Genomic DNA, 19,661 nt, shown 5'->3' on the forward strand with positions numbered 1-19,661 from the left:
AATACTTATTAGGTGTGCACTTACTATTTATGGGGCATTTAAGGCATTTTTTCCCTAGGATTTAACTGCACAAAGAAAACTTTTGAATCCTAAAATTTCTTCAAGTAATAACATGCTGACCAGTGTTTAAAAATATCAACACATACTACTTCCCCACATCATTATATGGAAATTGTCAATCTCACAGATTTATGCTTAAGGAGGATGAAAATGCAAAAGAGTAAGAAGATGCTTAATGATATGAAACTTATCAGCTAACCCTGTGTATCACCACAAGGGTTGCAGCATTCACCAAGAAGTTTCAGCTACAATGCTACTGTGCCCATGCAGCTCACAATGAAGGCCTGACCAGCCCAGCAGAATCTAGGCCAAGGCAGCAGCAACATTAAGCTTTAATATTCCTGGTCCCCTTTCACTGTCATATTTTCTGGAAAAATCCCTTCATCAGGATTTCTTCTCCTGGGAAGCTGAGAAGCCTCAGAGAAAAAGGAAAACATTATTATCTCATTTGCTTCTCCTGTGTTTTGCAGCTTTGGAATGTGGTTGGAGATTGTTTATCCAACATGTGAATTGCTTTGACTTAATGACCAATCATAGTGCAGCTGTGTCGGGACTCTGGAAAAAGTTACGGGTTTTTCATTAGTGTCTTCTTAAGCCTTCTCTAAGTATCCTTTCTCTATTCTTAAGTATAATATAATATAATATAATATAATATAATATAATATAATATAATATAATATAATAATAAATTAGCCTTCTAAGAACATGGAGTCAGATTCATCATTCCTTCCCACCACGGGGGACCCTGAAAATACCACAGTCCCCAAAAGCAGTTTGATGTCTCTGAACTTTGAAAACCTGGAGTGCTTACAAAAACCTGAGCCCAGTCAGCAGTGAACATCCTCCTCTTGCTACACCAGGAGCTGCACTTGTTGGGGTTTATTCCTGAAACTCAGGCAGACAGGCTGGAAATCATCCATGTGTACCTAGGCAAGCTCTGGCAAGAGCAGCTCCAGATGGAGCGGAGCTGCCTGGCTGGGGCTGGAGGAGGAGCGCGCCTGGGAAGCGGGATGGGGAGCTGGCTGCATACAGATGCACACACTTGGAATGTGGACAGCTCTGGAGGGCACTGGAGAAGGATTCAGACCTTGCCCCCCTTCCCCTGCATGGGGGCAGAACCAGGATATGAACAGGGCCAGGATCCCGCTCGCCCACCACCGGGGTTACGCGTGGCCATCTTTTAATAGCGCACAGCCACACCGGGCAGCAGTTCAGGAGCGTGACTGAGGGAGCGTCAAGCTTCCAATCCAAAACTGCAGGGAGAGGTTTAGCAAGGTGGATGGTAAATTGCTCCAACTGGAATTATGGAGTGACCCCAAGACATGCACTCCTGCATTTGTACAAACAAGAACGACACTGACAGAAATCACTACCTGGAAAACATCAGCAAATCTTGGAATACACAAAACACTTCTTCCCTACTCCTGACTATGCCTCCTGCTTGGATGTGGAGAATCATTTGTCAACTTTTAGGCTCCCTATCACCAGGATGGTCTTTGTGATCTGTTTTGACAGCACCTAACAGTGTCCCGTCTTATAAACAGCAATCCAATCAAATGCGTTAATTTTCAATGTAAAGACTGTAAGAAATGTAATGTATATATATGGCAGTGCTCCCACATACAAAGAAGCATTTACTGTTTAAAATCAATGCTTAAAAATTTAGGAACATAAAAGCTCTGTTTATTATAAGAGAGCACAATTATAGTATATATTCATCATCTTTTTTTCCCAATTACTCAAAATTCTTTGTGCCCAAGAATGGCTTAAAGGAGCTGGGTACATTACCCTTGCAAAAAAATATTAGGTCTTCAGAAGCAGTCTTTATGTCCTGAATTTAAAAAGGAAAAGGAAATAGGATATCCCAAAGTCAGGAGTTACTCTGAGCCTTGCAGTCCCCTGAAGCTATTGAAGAGGGAATGCTTCACGTTATAATGTTAATAACACTTCTCAATCAAATCACACCAACATATTACATATAAAAGCCCTGTGGAGCAGGAAGATTCTTCCTCATGTAACTCTATTCCCTCTCTCTCCTTGCAGCAGCTTCTGTCTACTTCCCAGACCCTGGGTTTGACAGGCTGTGCATGTGTGTGTGTGAAGCTCTATCTGTCCTTTTAAGCTAATGGTGGTTTTGGCACTCACAGTGCCCCCAGTTGCTCTGCTTGCTGTGCACAGCTCGGAGTGATTTAGGACTTGGGCACGGCAGCAGCCACCTGAACTGAGCACATTGGAGCGACTCGGAGCAGCAATCCCAAGCCAGCACACATGTGGAATGGGCTAGCGCTGCCTGTATCATTTTCCTTTTTATTTTAGTATCTGTTAAAAGCAATTTGAGACAGATTATGATGCACCCACAAGACATCTTTTCCCCCTAGCTGTCAAATTCTGAGCGCTAAGCTGGAAACAGAGGGGAAGCCACAGAAAGCTCCAATGCTGGCTTTAACAAGCAAATATGTCACTTTACTGGGAAGCTGTCACTGCAATAGCTCTGCAGTTCAACTGGCAGGGAGGTGCCACCTGTAGCCTCCCACGGCTGCAGACCAGCATTGGTACCCACAGGCTCATGCTGGTTTAAGAGAGAAAAAGCACCTAAAAAAATCCTCATGTGATTAAAATCTCTTTGAGTATGGTTTGCTTGTGGGTGGGCAAAATACTGCGAATTAAACTGCACCTTTCTCTGCACCAGAGACACACAGCACTCTTCCAAGCGAGCCTAACAAACATTTTAAATCTGAGGGACAACCCCAGTTATTCAAAGCTCCTTATAATTTAAAGCAAAGCTATGTTTCCAAAAAGCTTAATTACAAAGCAAACATTCTGGACTACCCAAGCCCATATTCATACACATACCCAGCATTACTGGAGATGGTGGGGAACCAGGCTTAGCACACAAACACCTCTCAGCAGTTGATAAAATGCAGCTTTAATCCATGGGACTGCACTTCAGGTAAATGCTGCAAGGCCCTCTTGGGACCACCAGAATGTAGGCAGCAACTACTCACAGGCTCTCCATTTGCACAGTGTGCCTACCTCCAATGCAAACACTAATGGGACACGAACAAAGCCAGGATCTAGACTCCTTGGACAGGCCAAGGTCAGGAACAGTCTCAATTAGTACACAGTTTTCTCTAAAAGATCCAAGTATTTGGAGTTTCCTGACAGTTTTCAGAATAATCTGAATCCTTACCACTATGGAACAATTTATGAAGGATTTCTGAGTCCTACAGATAAATAAAACATTGCCTCTAGCTTGTGTGATACCTCTTCTCTTCAGGGAACTGGGACTACTACCAAATGACAAATAACTTTACTCAAAATATTCGAGCCCCACTGTCAGCTTTTTACCTTTAACTGCATAAAACCAGCAAACCCCCAAGCATTCAGCATGTCAGCTGGGTGAAAATGGAGACAATTTCCTCTTTAGAACAGGAATTCAGATCTACTTTTTATGTTGTACTAAATAAATTCCATGGAACTCTCTCCTGCCCTCATGACTGCATGCAGCTCTCCCTCAAGTGATTCTCTGAAAGGGCTGAAGTCTTAATGTCTTATCCACACTTTCAAGGCACAAAAACTTGTTTTATGATTTTTTCAGTTCTTTTAGCCACACAGATCTGTGAGGAAATGAAAGAAAAGAAGGAAACAGAACACTCTCTGTAGCTATATACAATGCTCCCACTACAATATGGGAACTCAGTTTCTGCCAAGTTTCTTACCTGCTCCCACCAACTGGAGGGACAACCAAACTGCATTTAGAGATGAGATGAGATCTGATACCACAAGGGACTGCTGGGGGAAGGAGGGAAATCAGCAAAGGCTGGGATTGAGTGAGATCATGTGGCACCAGTAGATGGGAGCCTTGAATCAGCAGACCCACATTTGGCTGCATTTCATGAGTGTTATGAGAATGTGGCTGTTGAGAACTGAACGTGAGAGGACAACAGCACACCACCCTTAGAGCACAAAGCAGGGCATCTTGGAGGTGTGAAATAGTTATCTGAGAAGGAAGGGACAGTGAGGCACAGGCAACTGATGAAACACATTCTTACAGGAAGGGCTGGGCTCTTTAACTTCAGTGGCTCCCATTGAAAAGCCAACAAACCCAGTGGGTCTCAAAGAAAACCCATGAGAAATACCATGAAATGCAGACACTCAATATTGGTCCTTAACCACACACAAAAAATAGTATTAGGCTTGGACTGATGAAAGTCCAGTCTTTGGACTTGTCTTGAATGCTGACAACATTAGATTGAAAAGGCAAGGAAAATGAAATGGAAAAGAAGAGCCCATCTTCTGCTACTGGAAGTTTGGCTTCAGATGCTCAGGAACCAGCAGCAACTCTGGATTTACAAGGGATGCTTCAGTCAACAGCAGGAAATGGCAGTAAGAGTTCATGGGAAAAGCCATTTTAAATGCTTATATACTCTCTAAATTTGGAAGCTATTTTGATCACATCCTATTTATTCAGCCATAAAACCATGTATCTCATTAAAAGATACTCCTATCATTGCAAAATAAAAATCCAGAAGTGATCTGATTACAGTATTTTAAATTGTTGCTAAATACAACTACAAACCTTATCTGTGGAAGGTTTCTGTGTACCTTTAGAGAGCAACAAAATTGAAACATTTGATACATCCACAGCTACAATTCACCTTGGGAGAACAGTTGTATAAATACCTTTTTCTCGTATACATCTTGCCAAACAATGCCAGCAAAGAATTTGTGCTGCATAATCTCCTTGGCATCATCAGGACCACCACCTAACCTGTAGGAAGCAAAATAAGTAATTAAATGTTTGAGTACAGTTATTTTTTCTAATACAATTTTTATTGCAGTGTACTGAAGAAATTTTGAGTTTATATAATGCATTTGGGAGCAGTTCTAGCATTTGCTGTGTGTTTGGTTTTTTTGCAAGGCCTATTTTAGGCTTCAACACAGTTCCATTAAAAGATTTAAAAACAGGCTAACAAACAGAATTAGAAAAAATGTCTCTCTTAGACAAAGAAAAAACAATAACCCAGTTCAAAAAACCTGCCCTTCAGGAATGATGCTGTCCTGGGGACCACAGCAGATCCTGCAAAGTAAAAAGTCTGAGCCACAGATCCTTCTCTCAACATTAATATGCAACTACCCCTTACAGTCTTCTAGAGCACAGTGATGCCAGCAGTAAAACTGAATCTGAAGTGAAAGAGAGACAAGGCTTTTTAAGGCAAACTGATTTATGCAACCTGATTTAAATTTCCATTAAAGAAAACAGTTGACAACTGCAGTGATAATATCACAGCATATGCATATCTTTCTTCTTCCTTGGCTTCAGGAAAGCACAAAGAGTGTTTTATTGACTTGAGGTATATCAAGATAAAGCACTTTTATTCCAAAATAAAACTGTCCACACAGCTTATAGATGCAATCAGTTTTGCTGCAGTGTTGAGCTAACTGATGCTTAAATTTTGCTGTGGAGGTTAAAATGTTCTCTAAAAGACTGAACCACATCTGCAAGCAAAGGAGGCATCGAGAAATAAAACAAATACTGGGTACTCAGCAGGAGACTCAGGTAACAAGGTTAAAACCATGCTCAGGTGTTACCATGTTCACCTAGGCTGATCTCTAGGATCTGCCTGTTCTCCCATGGCTGGTGCCAGCGGCAAGCTGAGATACTGACCCCATTTCAAGAGCTTGAAGCAATGACTCTACAAGACCCAGGCTAGAGTTATACTGTTACAGACATCAGGGACAAGGCCTGTTCTCTGGGCCTGAAGCCAAGACCTGGCCAGGCCTCATCCATTGTGCACAACATCTGGCCCTGAATGTCCTCTGGGCCACCTGTGGTAACCCCATGCCCAGTTCATGATTAGCTGGGGATAGAGGGGAGGAGTTTGGTTCAAAATATCAGAGAAAATATGAAGGCTGCGCTAAAACCCATTGAAGTGGTGTTTTTACAGCTTGACACTGCATGCTCTGGAATGCAGCATGAAAGCACAATGCTGTTAGGACAGCACTGGATGACAGCTCAGCATGGAGAAGTCAAATACTGTGACACTTCGTTCTCAGTGCTCACTGGGAATGGATCCTGATGCATTCAAGCCTTCAGCCATGCCTGAGCACCACCTCAGAGAAGGCAAACTGGCAGAGGCCACAGCTGTACCAGAGACACCCAGCAGCACAGGTGCCTGACAGTCCAGGGGCTGTGCTTGCTTCCTGCCCTCTTCCATTACAGTGCCACAGTGACCTAAGGGGTTTGCTCCCTATCACCCTTTAGGAAATGTGCAGTGGAACAGCTCCCCAGCCTTCCAGTACCTGGGTGACTCTCTACTCCCCAGGTGAGCTCTAAGACCAACCCAAGTCCATCCTAGAGCCCCAGGGGCCAAACCAAGCTGGACGAGGGCTCTCCCATCTGCCTGGCAGCACCTTCTACAGCTGCAGAGCAGCCTGGAACACAGACAAACTCCAGGGCAGCCTGGGAACAGAAACAAACTCTGTGAGTAATCACTTCTCGGCTGGTTCCCTCCAGGTGTAGTGGCTTTGCCAAGTCTCTGCCAGACTCCTTGTTACTTCCACAGCACAATGATGATGGCTGATGAAGAGGGTGGAGTCAATCCTCTTTATCCACAGATGTCAACTGACTGCACAGGAGCTCGGCAGTGACTCTGAGCTAAGAAGCCCCTGAATGTGTTCTGCAGAAGCAGGCAGGAAGGCTGGCTGGCTGCGGCCATGCACAAGTGCTTTGCAGAATATGTTATCTAATGCGAGCCTGTGTTCCATGAAGGGCAAACACATAGTCAGGGAAATGCCAAGAAAGACTCCAGATGTTTTACTTACCTTTTAAAAATCCAGTCAAAGTGAATGGTGAAACAACAGAAACCTTGTATTTTGGATATGGATTTATTCCAAAATACAGTTTTGTTTTCCAGAATTATTACGAAAGGTCTGTCTCAAGGACAACACAATTAAATTGGCAACGAGCACAAAAATTGTGGTTAAGCACCAGTGAGAATGTAAAGAGCAGCAGGTTTGTCTTTCATAGAAACACATAATAAATAAAGTAAAATGCAGCAGAAATAAGAGCTCTGAAGAGATTCCTGGATAATAAAGTTAAATTCTGCATATTTAAGTCCTCAGACAGAACAAAAATAGTATATATAGGACTTGAAAAGCAAAAGCTACAGAAATTTACAGTATATAAAAAATAGAACAGGAAGTATGGAAGCCAAAAAGCAATTTAAAGAAAAACAAGATAAAACATCCCTCAAAACCTAACCGCCAAATAATTCTGGTTATTCATTCAACTTCTATCTACACTTGAGAGACTTTCTTATTTTAGTTAAATCCAAAAGTAAAAATTATTAATCAAGTGCAACATCAATATTAAAATGAAATGATTTTCACATTTTAAATTTTTATGAAACTGCACATTGCTTTTAAGTCCCTTTAACCATTTAATGACAAGTGTCTGTGCTCCATAAACTGAGGGCAATCAGCCATCATTCCACAGATATATCATACAGAAATAATTTTAAAAATTTGCTGTACTGCATTTTTAACACACACATATATATATATATATATATATATATATATATATATATATATATATATAGTCTGTAAACACACAGGAAGATTGCAATTAGTGGATCACATGAAAAATAATGTATCTCTACTTGCCCACTTACTTGTAGAAGTAAACAGTGCTCAGTTCCCAGGTCCATTCTCAGCTCTTTAAAAAGAAACCTGCACACTTCTAGTTTTCCAGCCCTGTCTTCACATGATTTCTCTGAGTCAGCCCTGCCTCCAAACCTGATTCTACCATGGCACACACATTCCTACCAGGCTGAAGAACAACAGACCAGCAAAGGCTGTTGGTGTTCACCAGCTCCAAGCACATAGACTGCTATTTCTCCTTCTCTGATACAGTCAAGATGGACATTAGTAGCTTATTTTACTATGGCCCTTACCTTCAGAGGCTCCTAACAGACACAAGAAGGATTTGGGAGCTCTATCCACATCAGCTTCCTGTGACTGGCACTATCAGCACAGAGAAGCTCTTTGGCTTTGAGAACAGCATGATTGAAGACTCCATATTCGGAAGGAAAAGGCCACATTCTTCCCAAAGCCATGTACACAGAATCTTTGGGTGCTCGGAGATTAAAACTTTTGGAAAGCCTAATGCAGCTAACGTCCAGCTCTTTGCTGAGCTTTACTTCCCCACTTCTACATTAACCACATGCATGTGACACAAACATGGTAGATCCAAAAAGCACTGAAAAAGCTCCCACTTCACAACATCAGTAATCGAGGAGACAAGTCTGAGGTTGGTGAAGCCTGGGAAGTCTCTAAAATAGTAATTTCTGGAAAGCTGGGAGAAAAAAAATCTTGTAAACTTGCCTTTTATGTTTTTCTCAGCTTCAATTTAGATCTCTGTGGGAGAACTGTTTGAGTTTGTCTAAATTGCTGTGGACAGAACTGATTTAGACTAAAATTATCAAACACAACAGCTGTCTCAAAGCACCTGGTGAAACATGAAGACATGAGCATTTTGCACTTCAGCTGATACACAGGACCCTGAAGCTGTCTGGAGACAGAAGCCCTTTCCTATTCAAGGCACACACATTTCAGAGCAAACACAAGTCACCTGTCATGTGTGGCTCCAAAACTCTGCATGTCCACAAGGCACCCAAGTGTTCTGTCCAAGAGGACCAGCTCTTCAAGGTTACCTCCTTCTGCTGGCCACCAGCTAGCTGGGACCACCTCCAGGCCCCTCAAGTCCCCACAAGTGTCACCTCTAACTCTTCCAACGCCAGCAGTGGCTGTGAGGGCTGCAGCCCTCCCTGTGCCTGAGAGCAAGGGTGCTCAAGAGCCACCTAACCTTCCTGTAGCAGAGTAGCAGAGAGGACACAGACACACAGCTTAACTACAAATCTCCTCCTTTCACTAGGGAAAAAAACAAGGAGTTATACAAGTAAGGGCTTGATCAATTCTGACATTCCTGAACATCTGTGACCAAACTTTCATGTGGATATGGAAAGAATCATCACGGCTAGGGAAGAATGAAGTACCAGATCTCCAGCTGACTGCAAGAACTGACCATCAGGTCCCAGGGAGCTTCAGCTCTCCAAAGCCACAACTGCAACTCTTTGAAGGCATTAGATTTTTGAACAGGTGTTTTTGAAATGCTGCATCATCTTCTTCTCATTCTTGCTGAATGGCAAGGTTCAACAGCACCACAGAGGCAGGTGAAGCAGCCTGTGACAAACCCCATCTGAGAGAGGCTGAACAACCCCGGCTTATGACAAGGAACTAAGGCACTTCAGATTAAACCATCCTGAAGTTCTCTCAAGCTAAAAACCTGCCAAGATTCAGAGCTTGCAAGACACTGATTATAAACCCACTCATCTAAACTTAGCCCGTTTACAGAGGGTGCTCTGATCCATGCCCACTTTCACAGGCTGGGGTCTCCACAGCCACAGACAGAACAATAAAAGGTAAAAAATTTTTTCATGTATGTTGTTTCATGTATGAAAAAATGCTCTGATTACCTTCTTTCATTTGATCCATGTCACAAAGCAAAGGGGAATTTCAGGTCACATTAACAGGAAATATTTACAGAATAGATTTTTTCCTTCTTAGGAAAATTAGGGCTCACATTACAAGATTAATAAACTTCTATCAATCCCAAAAGAAACTTCAAAATTCCTTTGCTCTTACAAAATGGATTTCATATGACCAAATTTAGAAAACAGCCATGATTAAAAGCAGAATGCAATTTATTTTTCTTCATATTTTCTCCATTTGTCTGGGAGTTTGAGACTGAACTGACTATTACTGAACAGAGTGTGCTAACACTGCTTCAGTATATCCAGCTCAGGTGCAACAGGTAATTTTTAAGATTTAAATGACTGATAGAGATCACAATTACCTAGCTCCCTGATATTTAACCTAAAGTATCCTTGGCACTAAGCTTCACTATATCAACCTTTATTGTTGGGTTGGTTGGAGGTTTTTTATTATTTTAGGGGAAGTGAGAACATCTCCCAATTTCCTTTTTCTCATGATTTTGGCTGCCTCCTCCATCTCACTCTGAAGTTCATCCAAAGCTATGCTGCTAATTCTGACACTTTCTGCCACAAATATTACAATGACACCAACTTCTCTCCACCACTGGGCACCAGAAAGCACTTCTGCTGAATTACACAGTGGCTCCCTAAAGCACAGACTATCACACATTATATAACTTTTCAGTGAATGTATTTCAGTAGCTCTCTGGCTGTTTTTTGTCCATATGGCTCCATGAGCGCACTGTGAGTCAACTACCAAGTATGCCAGGCACTCTCCCCAGCACCCAGACCACCCAGAAAAAAGAACATAACACTACAAGGGCAGGATGCAGGACTTCCACCTCCAGTGCTTCCAGATCAGTTCTCCATGCTGCCTGAAATGTCACAAAGTGCAGGGGATTTGCTGAACCACAGCTTCACTTAAAAAGTTACGGGAACAGTGACTGGGGAGAAACCAGTATTTAAGAACAATCCATGATCCAAAAAAGCTTGGGAAGCACCAGTGTAATTAGGCATAATTACAATAAGGCATGTGTGCAGGCTTGTCTAGTCAACAGTTATTTCTATCAGCAGCATGAAAATCATCTGTCCACCAGATCAGAGCAGCACTGCTTCCAAGCTTGCAGAAGATCCATGTGAAGAAGTGGCTATTTGTATAAAGTGAGCATATTGTGGAGTAATTATTGGCATTGGGAAAATCTCGTAATTAGAAACAAGTGGGTATTCTTTGTTTGTAAACAATTTGCATTTTGGTTCATCAGAGATGCTCCTTTAAGAACAAACTGCAGCAGATGCTGTTTGTGTTCCCAGTGATTGAAAGGCCCCACCTGAATAAGCTATGAAAGGGTCACAATTGCATTTAACCCAGAGCTTTACTGGACAGGAATGCTGTTGGCAGGAGCTGCAGCCAGGCTCACAGAGCACAGAGCCTGGGGGCTGCTCATCAATTACTCAACCTTCTCCAGGAGGTCCTCTCACAGGCACTGGGTTCAGGAGGGGCTGCAGCTGTTGCCACCTTGTACAGAGCTGGCCACGTTCCCCACAGCACCACCAAGATGAATCCTCCAACATAAAAAACTGTGGATTTGCATTACGAGACCTCCCAACAGGATTTTCCATCAAAAAATAGTGAAGGAAATAGCCTACAGTGATTCTACATAGCCTACAGACAGAAATCCTTGCTACAAGTATCCAGGTAGTGGCAAATCCCATTTTCCTGCTATGTGCACACACAAGCATGGAGACTAAACAAACACCAGAAAGTAAACCGGAATCCTCTGCTTGCACCTCACATGAAAGGTTTCCTATGTGGGGCCTATTAACAGTGGAAGGTTCAGAACAGGAGATCAGGGGCAGAGTCACAATATTATTTGTTTTAGAAATGTCTGGGTTGACAAGATGGCAGGTTTTTAAACTGATGTTTATCTCTGTGAAGGTCAACATCCTTTTTGGATCTTGTTCCATTTTCTGTTTGTTAGCCATGAGGGGCTTCTTTTGTGGTTTTTTTCTGTTTTTAAATCAAGGGTTATTTTTTAAAAAATACAGCAATAAAAGAAAAACAAAAACAAAAGGAGGAAACAGGAAAAGTCAATTGAGCATGGTATAAACTCCACTACAAACATGGTACAAACACCACCACCTACTGTCCAAAGCAGGACGCTAAAACACTGGCACATATCTAGACAAAAATTCAGGAAAGGACAGCAGTCTCAACTGCAACAGAAGGCAAAAACATTTGGGGTAGAGCATCACAGCAGCCACTGCATTCATTACAGCCAAAGGTAGGGTTAACTTGCTTTTCCCCAGGCTATAGTTTTACTTTAATGGCAGCTACCATACTCTGAAGTTTAGCACCAAAGCTGCTTCGTGTCACTATTTATGCGGTCAGCTCATTTAAAAGTTAAAAATCAATGAGCAGATCCATTTGCTGCATCTTGTTGGATAACCAATTTGAATGGATTAAAAATTAAATTACAATTTTGTTTCAAATACCTTTAAAAAGTGCAATATTAAGCAACAGCCTCACCTTTGCTTAGGGTCTTTCTTCAGCAAGCCTGACAAGAGGGATTTTGCTTCAGGTGACAATGTGCGTGGAAATCTGATCTCCTCCATAAGGATGAGTTCAAAGAGCTTTTCATGGTCCTGATTGTAGAAAGGGAGCCGACCACACATCATTTCATACATCACAACTCCTAAACCCCACCAGTCCACTGCACGGCCGTAGTCATTATCCTCCAGAACCTGCAGATTGTAAGGAAAAGGCTTTAGAAGATACTCCCACATCAGGCATGAACACAGAACTCATGAAGCAAAATTTACCCCAGCAAGTCCATCTTTCATGACACAGCCATATCTACCAGCAGAGTATTTGCAGAAGAACCATGTGAAAAGAACTGGCATCCATGCTCACCATCCTGAGTGAGCAGAGGGGGGAAAAGGAGGCAGCACGTATGTTACAGCAGCTTTCTTGTCTTCTTTCTCCCATCCTCCCTCACATTATAGTCATGATAAGCAAAACCTCAAAGTCCAAAGGCCAAGAACTGTTCTCACATTACAGAGCTAGCTGTTAAACTCTCACTTATTCATCACAAACTGTTCCAAACGGGATCCAAGTTTTAAGAAAAATCCCAACCACCAAGGAGACAGTACAGGGAGAAAAGGCCATCAACCTGCTCCTTCACAAACAAAAAGCCAAACATATCCATCATTTTCTTATCAACCTGCACCCAAAGGGGTGGCTCTGCACATCCTAAAAGGCCACCCACCAATACTCAATGACTAATCTATATTAAACACTAAGAGCCAGAACCACACTTCTAACATTTGACCAGCTCTCAGGCTGTAAAATGGCAGCCAAATATCTGGAAATGTTTCCCCTCCAACCCTATGCCCTGCTCCAAAGGCACTCCTGCCCCTGCTCAGAGGGCTGCAAACACAGGAACAGTCAGTGGGGTGGATTTCTGCCAGGTCTCACAGCAAAAGGAGCCCAGCACAGTTCATTCCCTTCCCCTGGGTAGTTCTACCTAGCAAAGCAGCAGCTGGTACAGGGACTCAGGACCCTCAGCAGCTCTCTCCACCTCTCCTGCTTGCTCCAGAGAAGCCCTGCCACAGGGCATTTCTGATCTTGTGCACAGCGGGTTGCTGAAGGGAGTGGGGAGTGTTTTGTGGCCTGTGCAGTGGATGTTACCAGGACTTCTCTAGACTCCGTGTCTCCTATGCAGTTGTCTGTAGCTGATACCAACATCTCATGTTCCAAACCCTGTCCTCAGGTTTTAGTTATCATCTTTACTCCTTGCACAGGCCTGCATTGAGCTACTTACTCTTGCTAAGAGCATGAACCACAACTGCACCACCATCCTGCTTTCTCACTGGACAGTGTCTGTGTGAGCTTTACGTTCCTGCAATTCGAAATACTTAACATTCAAAATTAAAAAGGTAAAAGAGCCCAAGTTAGTGCAAGTTTAACAGAAGCTAGATCTTTACATCTTAGAAATCTTGATATAAAGGTTTTGCACATAAAAAAGAACCATCGAGGCACTTCATATAACAACTGTTTGCACTCCGCCTCTCTTTATTCACTAATTATTCCCCTTAATTATCTGAACGAGGGAGAGGGCCTGCAGTGAAAATCAAAAGGCTGCCAGGTATTGGATTACCCCACGTCGGTCTATTTCCAGCATCCCCGGCCGTATGATTCACACCAAACGACAGCTGGCTGTGCAGCTGCCCCCTCCATGTACGCGGCCGGCACAGCTGCCGCCGGCTGGGATTCCAGGAGCCGGCCCCGTCCTTCCCGAGGCACGGCAGCCCTCGGCTCACGGAGGAGATTGTGTGACAATGCAGTTCTGGGATTCCAGGAGCTGGCCCCGTCCTTCCCGAGGCACGGCAGCCCTGGGCTCACGGAGGAGATTGTGTGACAATGCAGTTCTGGGATTCCAGGAGCCGGCCCCGTCCTTCCCGAGGCACGGCAGCCCTCGGCTCACGGAGGAGATTGTGTGACAATGCAGTTCTGGGATTCCAGGAGCCGGCCCCGTCCTTCCCGAGGCACGGCAGCCCTGGGCTCAAGGAGGAGATTGTGTGACAATGCAGTTCCCGCTCTGAGTCACCCCGCTCAACCAGCACTTCCTGTTCACACTCCCCTACGCTCGGCTTGCCTAAAATAAAACACTCACACGGCCCCCGATTTGTATTTTTGTTTTTTAAACTGCTGCAAGAGATGCAATAGGAGAGACTGAAAGAAAAAGAAAACCACAGAAGCCTTTGTTGTGCACGTAGTTAATGTTACAGGTGCTTCTGAAATGCAGTAAACACTTCACATGTTACTTTAGAAAGTGTATTAATACTCTGTATTATAAACTAGATTACTAACTACAATGATTTCCTTCACCTCCATTTATTTTAAACAGAATATAAAATGCTTATTTCTTCAAAGTCCTTTAGCACAATGAACACATCACATATCATATTAGTGACTGCATATAAGAGAGCAATAGTGTGAATATCAAAACTGCACCGTAACAAAAAAAATATTGCACTCATTCATGATTTATTGCAAGAGACTGGATAGCTGGGGAGTAGTAAAGTAACAAGGTCATTTCACTTAAATTAAGGGATCATAATTTCTTAACGAGCAGCTCTAGACTGCTGTGAGATGGAATTCAAAAGAGAAGGCAGAACAGCTGTACACATCACAGCCATTGATGCATCTGACACATCAAAGTTGACATGGTTCAGTCACTGTCATCCATGCATGAGATTCCAGGACGAACCTAAAAACAACGATGCAACAACTGTACAGACACACTGCTCACTGCTGTGCTGGACTCGAGTTACAAATGCAGACAGGAGCATTGACACCCCTGCTTTGAAGGATGTATGACCTTAAACGCACAGAAGATCATTTGCACACAATTTCCAGATTTTTGCATGCTATCAACCAGATGACAAAAGCTTCCCCAGAATCTAACACTCCAGCTCACAGATGGGACTTGCAAGTAAGGGAGAGAACTGAGTTAATCAAAAGGATTTGTCCTTCAGGGTTTTTGAATGAGCCAACTCATCATAAATATTAAATAAGAAAAAATAATAGCAAGTAACAGAACAGAAAGAACAGCCCAACTGCCTGCACAGGGAATCCCCACATTCCAAGTTAGGAAAAACCAAAACAATAAATATTTTTAGCATCCTCATAAAATCCTTGATGAGAAACTGAAGTTCAGCAATTGATTTTAAGAGGGAAGCTAAAATAAAAGGCATGTTTATGAATAATAAACACTCTGTCATGCTGCTAATTACTCTCTGCATCAGTAAATCTCAAATTGTGGTGCATGGACCCCAATTTAGATTCACTGAAGACTTCTGGTGATCCATGGAAAAGCTGGCAGTCATCATGAGACTGGCTCCACCTCTTTGCTGCAAGCTACTTCGACAGGTGCCCACGTTCTTCATTATTACAAAGGACTGGAGGCCCTTGAAAGCAGCTGGGAGTTAAAAAAAAAAAAAACAAAAAAACAAAAAAAAAACCAAACCAAAACCAAACAAAACCCAAGAGCATGCTGCCACCACTATGAAAGCAGGGAGCACAAAAGCGCTGATCAGCAAAGACATCAGCTCACAGCAGAAATATTCCTCCTCCATGCTGGTTTCCCATCTTTGTTACTTTTGCACAGTTCAGTTCAAGGCAGGTTTGCAATGCTCGAGTCTCCCAACTCAGAGGAAAGCTGTGGCAACAATCCATAACCTGCCAGCAGCCCAAGGCTCGCTTCTGAGCAGGATGGAAATGCAAATGCCACGGGAAGCAAAGCCCCACTGCAAGGGAAGCAGCCCTCGTGCAAGGCACCCCACCTTGGCTCAGGCTTCCTACAAGTCCAGGAGTTTGCTCCCACACAGCTCGGGGTGTGCCCAGAGCACTGAGTGTACACGCATCCCCTACAACCTGACCTCACTTCTAATCCCCCCCAGCTCACCCCCAGCTCTTACACCACCTCTGCTGCACAACTCAGACTGCTTCCAGGAACAAACCTGCAAACATGCATTTGCATTTTGCACTTGAAAAGGAAAAAAAAAATCTGCACAAAAAGAGTTACCAAAAACTATTTGGGAACTGAGATCCCCTCCCTGGATTTATGTCCTCTGAAACTGGAGTGCTCAAGTCAACACTGAGAAATATCTTGTGCTTTTATAGTCATAAAACAGTCAGCACTTTTAATGCATGCCATGCTAAATAATGCAGAAACAGCTTGGTCTGTCCTGTTTCTGAAAGCATGTCACCTTTTACTGTCCTCAAATAGTAAAAGAATTGGACAATACTTCTACTTCTCAAGTGAAGTCCTACTGACAACCTTTCAAATAGGAAAACACACAGCAAGCTGCAAAAAAGATAATCTATCATGAAATATTTGAAGTGATTAAAAGGACTTTTTTAAAAATTATGTATTTGATACAAGAAACAAGCACTGTTCCAGAAACTACCCCGCCAAAAAATTATCATGTATCATTATGCTAAAGATGTGTTCCAGATCATGATGAATAAAGGAGTCTCAGGATGTGTAATTATATAACAGCAGTTAGTGCATGAGCACATCATGGCACAGGAATTATTCTGTACTCCTACTGCTACCATGGAAGGCGTGAAAGAAGGCAATTTAAGACAACAGCCAACATAAACATACCTCTGGTGCAAGATACTCTGGAGTGCCACAGAAAGTCTTCATTGTTGCTCCATCCTTGATGCCTTCTTTACATAGTCCGAAGTCTGTTATTTTTATGTGTCCATCTTTATCCAGCATAAGATTTTCCAGCTGGGAAGAAAAGCCAAATTAAAAGACGTGATTACCTGTAATATACACTAATCCCGAGCAGGATAATCCAAGACATGAATTTTGCAGATCAGTTTTGAACCTCATCCTCACTGGGGTCAGAGCCACAGGAGCTGCCAGAGCATGCAAAATGTAAATATACATTGGTAACATTTTGCTCAGTTCTTTAGGGAACATAAAGTAACTAATTTGTAGTCTTGGGGTAACCAACCATATATACAGAAAGAATGCAGAACATGAACATTGTATTTATGCTTCTACAGTATCATCATCAATAGAACACCAGTTCTTTAGAAATTATATTAAGTATTCCCCCTCACACAACTTCATCCCTGCTTTTACTCTGATTTTATTAAATAATCTGTACCAGTAAGTAATAGCATAAAAGAAATAAAACAGAAATCATATGCAAGGTTAAGGAATCACTTCCAAAGAGACCCTTTACATGAGAATCAGTATTAACTCAGCATATGGCATTCATCCCACCCGGAGCCTCTAATTTTTGAGAAAGTCACCCAGGTATTAGGACAGTTTCCTCAGTGTATCAATTTAAGTGCATTACAGGGGAATCACAGTGATATGGAGACAAAATCCCAGCAGAGATCTCAAAATTACTCTGACATAGTCTGAGAACATTACAGAGCATGATTCATTTTAGAATGCCCCTAAATAAACTATCAGGATCCCTTCATCCTGTTCTGAAAACTCTTCTCAGAAAGAAAGAAAATGCTATTGTTGCATTTTCCTCAAGAATTTCTCAAGTCTCTTTGCCCTGAGATACCTTGTTTGGTTGGGGTTTCTTTTCCCCTTCTGTGCTCCCCAAACAAATGAGTAACTTGAAGCATAGGCAGTTTTCTAACTGCAAGCAGCTACTATGAAGATGATGTGAGCATGCTGCAAGGAAGCACAACATCCCTGTAGTGTGAACTTCCATCTCTCTGGTAAGACCAGGATTATGTTCCACCGTGCAGAAGCACCAGCAAAGGTTCTTTCAGAACATAAGGAGGCAAGTGAAAAGGAAACCCCTGTAGCCCAGTAACCCTTCAAGTTCTCTGAAATGCTGCCAGAGTCACAATAAATGCCTTATGCAGCTTCTTGGACAATCAAAGGGTTTAGACACCCTGTAAAGTCCAGCCCAACAGCTGCAACAACAGTTTGGATAAAGTTCAGTCAGGAAAGGATTTCTTAATAGTTCAGGATCATTTGCTTTTTTTAACAACAAACAAAAAGCCAAACCCCAAAAGCCTGAAAATGATTTTTCTACGTACCTTCAAATCTCTATAAACCACATTCTTCTCTGAATGCAGGTAATCCAGCGCTGAAACAATCTCAGCCCCATAAAACCGAGCGCGGTCTTCAGAGAACACACGCTCTCTTGACAGATGGAAAAACAACTACAAGAACAGTAATTTGTTAACTGTAAATATTTCTGAATTATGCCTTGCAGTTCACAAGCCATCCTGCTTGGAAGATGCTATTAACTAAGAGAAAATCCCTTCCCACCCTCACCCAACTGAGTTCCCAAATGTGTTAAAAATCATCAAAAATTAAATTATTAGATAATTATGTCTCATATTCACAGACACACAATGATAACCAGTTCATGTACTATAGTCTTACAGGTTCAGAAAATGATAAAACTATTTTTGACTGAACTACAATTACATATTAGAACAAAAGCCTAATGCATGATTTAAGAGAAATGTTAATATTCCAACCTTTCCTTCCTTACTCCAATAGCAGTCAGCAGTTTCTAGTTCTCCCTCCAACTATACTCACAATATTAGTTTAAGTGTAAAAACTTGTCTGACAGCTTGAGCAACTAGAAAGCAATCTTGCCTTCTTGAACTTCTGAATGTCAGATTACAATACACTGCTGTCATGTAAAATATGAACCTATGCCCAAAACCTCTATGTTCTAAAAATGGAGTTGAAAAAATTAAGAGTCTTACTTCTTCGTATTAGTTAAACCTGTGAACAGCTCTGTTTAATTGGGACAACTTGGATTAATTAGAATTGCAAAAATGGGTCTTAGCTAAATAGTCTCAAGCAAAATTAGTAGTAGAATAGGAAAATCCTAAAGTATTAAACATTATTGTATTTCCCTTACCTCCCCTCCATTAGCATACTCCATAACAAAACACAAGCGATCATGTGTCTGAAAGGAATACTTTAAAGCCTGAAACAGATTTAAACCAAAACTTAGAAGACAAATCACAGTGACAGTTAGAAAAGCATTTTAAATAGATTTTCAGAAGCAGACATGAAATTTTCTATTGTAGCGAACGTTTTGTCCTTAAATCTTATATAATACTTTTATTTTCCTGTTGCAGCTGAGGACTGATTCACTGCCAACTTATTTCACTAAATAAATTTAATAAAACATTAAACAAATTCCTTGCAGAAGCTATCATTACCTAAAATGCTGCAAAACAAAGTCCTGGCCCATTAACAGGGACTCAAAGTTTACCAACAGTGACTGAAATTTCTTCCTCTGGCCACAGGTTCAACTGACAGAAAAGAGGCCACAACCAAACCCCAGAGCACAAGGTTTCACCACACTGGCTACAAGACCTCTCCTATGAAACCCACGTATTTTCACACACCAGCCCCCTGGCCTCTGCCCTGCTGCCTGCAACTGCTCCCTGCTGACAGCCTGCCAGGGGATTGGCCAACACTGGCAATACCAATTTGTGAGCAATTCACAAAAGCAGACCAGATGGAG

At 42.3% G+C, this 19,661-nt stretch overlaps 1 protein-coding gene across 1 annotated transcript in view; it reads right to left on the minus strand.

Annotated features, from left to right (window-relative positions):
• Nucleotides 1-19,661, minus strand: part of AKT1 (AKT serine/threonine kinase 1) — a 78,544-nt gene that overhangs the window by 2,152 nt on the left and 56,731 nt on the right. Inside the window, exons 8-12 of the mRNA XM_059850450.1 lie at nucleotides 19,047-19,115; nucleotides 18,205-18,330; nucleotides 16,790-16,918; nucleotides 12,145-12,359; nucleotides 4,744-4,831 (exon numbers count right to left, since the gene is read on the minus strand). Coding sequence (XP_059706433.1) covers nucleotides 4,744-4,831; nucleotides 12,145-12,359; nucleotides 16,790-16,918; nucleotides 18,205-18,330; nucleotides 19,047-19,115 — 627 coding nt within the window. The remainder of the gene's footprint in view (nucleotides 1-4,743; nucleotides 4,832-12,144; nucleotides 12,360-16,789; nucleotides 16,919-18,204; nucleotides 18,331-19,046; nucleotides 19,116-19,661) is intronic.

The sequence above is a fragment of the Haemorhous mexicanus genome, chromosome 6 (genome assembly GCF_027477595.1).
Source record: "Haemorhous mexicanus isolate bHaeMex1 chromosome 6, bHaeMex1.pri, whole genome shotgun sequence".
Lineage (NCBI taxonomy): Eukaryota > Metazoa > Chordata > Aves > Passeriformes > Fringillidae > Haemorhous > Haemorhous mexicanus.